Source organism: Epinephelus moara, chromosome 7 (genome assembly GCF_006386435.1).
Source record: "Epinephelus moara isolate mb chromosome 7, YSFRI_EMoa_1.0, whole genome shotgun sequence".
Taxonomy (NCBI): domain Eukaryota; kingdom Metazoa; phylum Chordata; class Actinopteri; order Perciformes; family Serranidae; genus Epinephelus; species Epinephelus moara.
In genome coordinates this window covers 28,678,447-28,684,910 of record NC_065512.1, presented here as the reverse complement: position 1 = coordinate 28,684,910, position 6,464 = coordinate 28,678,447, and the positions used below count along the sequence as shown (strand labels likewise).

The 6,464-nt window shown below is 42.0% G+C and overlaps 1 protein-coding gene across 4 annotated transcripts in view; it reads right to left on the bottom strand.

Annotated features, from left to right (window-relative positions):
• Window positions 1–1,569: 1,569 nt before the first annotated feature.
• Window positions 1,570–6,464, bottom strand: part of stxbp5l (syntaxin binding protein 5L) — a 175,868-nt gene continuing 170,973 nt past the window's right edge. For 3 of the 4 annotated variants that reach the window (XM_050048040.1, XM_050048041.1, XM_050048043.1), the window contains one exon: window positions 1,570–2,051. In XM_050048040.1, the coding sequence (XP_049903997.1) occupies window positions 1,798–2,051 (254 nt within the window). In that variant the 3' untranslated portion in view covers window positions 1,570–1,797. Of the gene's footprint in view, window positions 2,052–3,532; window positions 3,635–6,464 lie in introns of all 4 variants that reach the window. The other variant, XM_050048039.1, reaches the window with a different exon arrangement.

Below are 6,464 nucleotides of genomic sequence, written 5' to 3'. Positions count from 1 at the left end.
CAAGTTGACACATATTAGAGCTATGTAATGTCAGTGGTTAACATACAGGAAATAAATTTGCTGTTATGTTATGGCTATCCCTGTACGATAATTGTAATAATTAATTTAATTACATAACAAAATTCCATTCTGGTTTTCTTAAATTTTCAATAATTTTTACTAATTCCATGACTTTTCCAGGCCTAGAAAATGAGATTGTGAAATTCAAAGGCTTTTCTAGGTTTTCCATGACTGTGGGAACCCTGTGGCTGAGACCAAAATAAGAGAAATAAAAGTCTAAAAACTGAATATTGTCTTATCTGCACTTGTTGGGTGGTCAAAACCATGACTCCCAATGAGGAACTATTTGCTAAAATGCAATATCACTTTCATATAGTGATATTATGTCAATATTGTGTTGACAAAAACAGTCACATTTATGACAGCGTCTGACCTTTTGTCTTTTGTCTCACATTTGATCTTTTATCAAATGATATTTCATCAAATGTGGTCCAAAGGGAATTGAACCTCTGTCACATGCAAAATATTTTAAGATGAGTCTAACAAATTCAGTCTGGACATTTTTTGCTGACAAAATTGATGATCATTTTGAGTTGGTCCTGCAGTTTAGAGAGGCTCCATTATAATCCAAATCCCCCAGTTTTCCACTGTGCAAGTTTCATGACAAATAGTTAAATAACACCAAAATGGAGAACATACAATACAGTCCCTTTATATTTTCACCATGCACACTCAAACATCCTCATTAGGCCTTTTGTCCGTCATGTGGAACATGAAACCATCAAGAACAGAAATTCAATAAAAAGGTGAACCCTGAATTGAAAATGAAATACCATTGGATGGGTTTATGGCTTAACGACGGCTTCAACGATGAGTGAATAGTTTCAGATAAATTCATGTTAGATTTTAATATGTGGTATGTGAAGTAGTGCTTCTCAGCTTTGTAATAACTGTGTCTTTGTCTTGATTTTGTTATTAACTGAATGTTGGTGCATGTAATTTTCATTAGGGGGATTTTGGGGTGTATAATGGATTTTCTATTAGAACAACTCTGATCTATTACAACATATGTGTCTTACTTTTAAAGTTGGCCATAATCATTATATGTTATATGATAATACTGTACTCACCTAAGTATTGCTAAGATCTGGGAACATTGTCACAAATGAGTAAAGAGCTAACAGTTTAGCCAGATTATGTAAACATTAGACGAGATTGGACTAGATTATATTATTTAATGTGGTGGTAGAACCAAGTTATAAAACAAATAGTTCCAGTCCTTATATATCATTGGCTGAGCCAGCTTTTGTAAAATACTCAATAATCAATAAGCTATGACCACATTAAAATTTAAGTATTACAGCACCAATTAGTTGCCTATTGTTGTTTTGGACTCGGAGCAAAAGAGCGCAACCGCTGTTTTCCCCATAGGCTTCACAAGGGAAAGAGACTTATGTAAATCAGTGGATACGTTCTCTTGAGCATCAAAACCCCACAAAATAACTTAGTGGAGCGGGAAACTGGAAGTAGCTGGCTTGGCCGGAAGAACTTAGCTACTAGGCTGGCAAAGTTGTTAGCACACTTGCTCTATGGTCCCAATGATGCTAGGCACGACACCATCCCTCAGATGTTTAAAACCACTGTAAACCACAGTCTCTAGCGGCTTATTGTTTCAGTGAGTGCACAAGAAATGTTGGTAATAATCTCTGTTTGTGCAGGACATCGTGTGTACAATTATGGTTAAGGTGACTAAGAGCCTCTATGAGCTTCATAACACCTTTGTGATGAAACCCTGTCTCACTGGGACTTACTGCTGGGGCCAATGGTCACAGGTTCCTCCATCCTCTCCTCATGGTCGATGGGAATGGACATTGGGATGAGCAGAACCACACCTAAGCTGGTGCCCACCCACAGACACGGAGTGGGCAAGACGTCACTCTTGCGCCCGTAGGACTCTCCAAACTGCAGCGTGGTGATAGCTTCCTTGGTGTCCCGATCGATGCTGGACACACTGGAACTACGTGAACGGCTGAAGGAGTTTTCACGACTCTCTGTGGCGGCAGCCGCCAAACACAGAAGTGCGGCACAGGTGGACATGATGCAAGGCAAGAGAAATGAGGCGATGGCAAGAGAAAGTGGAGTGAGAGAGAAAACAGGAAAGAAAGGTAGAGTTACAGAGTTGTGGAAGAGAACAGCAATGTTGTTGATAAAAGAAGAAAGAATGGTGGCGTGAGAGGACAAGCCGTAAAAAGAAAAAAGTTCTTAGTAAGCGCAGTGATGAGGAGTGTGGAGGACAAGTATTCTATAGATCATACAGGGTTTATCGGCAGAGTGTATATAATGTAAAACAATGGAACATGTGCATCAACAAAAGTGCTGCTGAAAGGATGTGATACACTGAGAAGCAAAGTGATTGATCATTATAAAGAGACAATCGACAGAAACATGTTTTCACACCAAGCACTGCACACACACACATACACGGATCCACACATTCTGTACTTCTATCTTTGTGAGGACACTCATTAACATAATGCATTTCCGAGCCCCTTACCCTGACCTTAACCATCTTATCTAAATACTTCACTCTAACCCTTATCCTAACCCTAATCCTAATCTAAACCTGATCGAAGCTTGAACCTTCCAAGCCAAGTCTTAACCCTCAAACAGTCCTTTGAAGTGAGGACTGGCAAAAATGTCCTCACTTTCAAAAATGTCCTCACTCTGTGGGTTAAAAACATGTTTCAATCCTCTCTATGTAGCAAAAACAAGTAGACACACACACTTACACACATACAGACTTTTCTCTCTGTTTTCTCTCTCTCAGATTTTCACGCACTGACGAGACTTTATTCAGCAGCCTAGTGACACTTTAAGATACACTCCAAGTATTTACACACACATATCTACAGAGAGACGCACACCAGAATGCACACACATACACACACACTAAGGGTTGCATCAAATTCAAAAACTCCTTTAACTCTGTTAGAGTGCTACCCATTCACTTTCACCATTGTGTACTTAAAGCCTCCATCATAAAAGTATTTCTGTATTGCTGCATTTCTGAATTATTCAGAGCCAGGCAATGTGCAGCACTGCATGCCCGGCCTAATGTTACACAGAGTGCAGACTTTATGTAACAACAACTACAGATGGGTGCAAAGCCCAGTGTGCACATGTCAACCTAAAATGAAAACAATTTTTGACAGATGTTGAATGTATGCGATTTTCAGGAGCACCTGAAGCCATTATGAAAACCAAAATCCATGCAGGCTTAAAAAAGACCTCAACTATTTATGAGGGGCTTGGAGACATAAAATGTACTGTATGTTGCCTGCAAAACATGTGCTATGCACTGCTATCTAGATGGCATCACCCCAGGCCTACCTCTTGGGAGGAGAGCAAGCACTTCTAGGCATGTTTTTGGACGAAACAGGGCCACAGGACGGACTGACATACTGACTGACGGACGGACGTATAATAATCAGCAGGACAGCAGTTGACAGGTTTGTGGCCGAAGCCCCCTTACCTCTCTCACTCCAGCAGTAGGGGGCGGTGGTGTGGTGCTCGTCGTGGGAGTACATAGTGACTCCATGTAACTGCTGAAGCATTGCCCTCCTGGACGCATAACCTACTCATCCCCCACAACATGACCCCCATATAACAAACCACATTCCGCCATGTTCCAAAGGAACACACACACACGCACACAAGCACAGCCACCCAGCCAAAAAATAGACAAGACGGACAGATGGACAGCAGTACCAGAGAATGACAGAAAGAGAAAGAAAGATGCAACTGAGTGTGGAGGGATTGCTTCAAATATATACAGAGACAGAGAAAGAAAGTGTGACTGAAAAAGAGGCCACTTGTCTGTTTCTGGTGGCCACACAACCTCTACTTGCTTATCCATCTTCTATCTAAACCCTTTTTCAACACCATCTGCTCAACTAAAGACTGTTGGCGAGAGTAGCAGGTTTCTATGCTTCTAATGTTATCAAAACTCTGATACAGCATCCCTACATGCAGTCCATGTGGTCTGAGAAGAGCTATTGTGCAGCAGTGTTGCACGACAACCAAAATCTTAACAGTGCTTTCTTTGATACTGCTCTAAGTACAAAAACATTTGGAGTCAATCCCAGTTTACAAACTGGTTACAAAACTGGTGCAAGGACTCAAATACAAAACCAATCCAATACAAAACTGGGATGAAAACTCCTACACAAAGGTCAAAATGGACGTCAAAAATGGATATTCTTGATTTATTTTCCTTGTTTACCACAGTATCGAAGCAATATAAATATATTTAGATATTTGCAGTAAAAATTTTGGTCTCGTGCCATCACTGCTGTACAATGCCGCTGGCAGCCACGAAGACAAAATAGCCTTTTGCTGTGAGTCTGGGCAGCTCTGTTTTGCCGTGTGTCGCTGGGGTGTGTTTACGCTGTGTGACGAAGCCTGTGGGGTGCTGGCTAATGAAAGTCAGGCACAGTGGTACTCTGACAGGACACAGGGACCCCTGGGGGCCCCTGACAGGGAGCTAGAGGCAGGCGAGGCAGTGTCAGGGAGGTGATAAGGGAAGGCACACAATCTGAAGCAGTGAGATGGACAAAGTGCCAGATTTATACAGTGGTACATGCACATACACCCACACAAAGTGTAGAGACAAGGACAGACACCTGGAGACTACGCAGAACTCTTTTTTTTTTCTTTCTTTTTTTCTATGTACCACCAATGACTGTGTGCAAAGCTTTGTGCCAGGTTTTGCTTTAATGCCAATTAACACATGAATAGATGTACTGAATTAGATCTTTTTTCCAGGATTTAATTGTGTGCTAGTTGGGAATTAAGAAATCTTTGACCTTAAAATATAACAATTCACAAATTAATATAAGTTAGTTAATTATGGCAGAGATCCAACAGGGACATTTTTATCACAAAGCCATAAATTAGCAGGCCTCAGCATTTGGTTTTTAATCTTGCAGTCAAACGTTGTAGGTGCGTGTGGGTGTAATTTACGGGTTACACTGTGTGGGAAACATCTCTCCTCTCTGTGCTCACAAACAAATGACAACACACGCTTTCTACATCACAAATTTCCCTGTTCTTAAACAACTGCTGCCAATTTTATGACCACATCTGCAGGCTAATCTCACAGTATCACACAATTCTGTCTTCAATATTTAATAGGCGCGCTGCCTGACCGAGATGGGAGTTATGGAAATGTTTACTGTACATTGAGTCTGACTTCCCATGCCATTTCCCTCCTCTGTCTGCTCGCCTGGCATGCAGGCCTCATTAACATCGGCCTCATCTCTCGCACCGTTTGCTGACCTTTAATTATTCCAGTGATCCTGCTGGCTCTTCACTGTGGTAACCCAGTGCAACTGATAAACAACAGTGCCAAGGATAGGCAACAGATAGAGAATACGCAACGGTCTGCTGAGAAAAGCGACTGTTCACGCATAATAAACACACATCAGCGTTGCTGCAGACTGAGGATGTTGTCAGTTTTTCAGCTTATTTCTCCCTTATCACTTATGACTTAGTTTAAAACAAATCCTAGTACGCCATTTGACTAAAGACATTCTAAAGTAATGGATCCCACAAAGAGAAAGGGCAGCTGCAATGCAAAAACATGACCTTTAGAAAACTATAGAATACTAATAACCCCAGTTAAAAAGATGTAAAATGCTTAAATGAAAACACAGCAACAAAATCAAACCATGTTCACATGTGGGAGGCTGGGCGGCGAGTACTGTAAATGTTGAACGAATACTGATGTCCAAATGAGTATTCATGCCTATCCCTAATACAAATATGTGACCTCCTTTACACCTTGCTCTAAAATGAGTTTTGGGTGATCAGATTGCGATCAGATAGTGCTTGACCTCGTGAAAGTAAAAGTCTAATTGAGGACGCAGGGTGATTCAATTGGCCAAACCACCTCCGGAGGTGGTCAGGGATGCATTGTGACCACTTTAAACACAAGTGTAAATACAACTGTATTTTCAATTCTCATACAAAAATTACCTGGGCTGAGATACCTAATCACACACAACTGCCCCAAACCAGCAAGGTAGCAGCCAGTTCACCAGTTAGCAAGCTAAGCTACCAGAAAGAGAGCAGCAAGAAAGCTGATAGATATTCAAGACACTCATAGATGGAGTCAAGATGAGACCAAGGCCTCTAGTTTCGCAGACCGGGCGAGGCGGAGGCGCAGCGCACCTGCGCTTCGCCAACTGGGTGTGGCCAGGCAGATCTTGCAAGTTTGGCACACCTGCGCGCTGGCGCAGCTACTCCTCTTTCCCACCTCCATCCCTCCTACCTGCGCAAGTCGGAAAGAGGGAGGAGAGAAGGCGTGGAGTGGGTTTTACACAGCCGATTCACATCACACCAATCAAATGAGCCCCTCTCCTCGCCCTTAACTGCGCCGCGCAAAGGCGTAATGAGAGTTTACT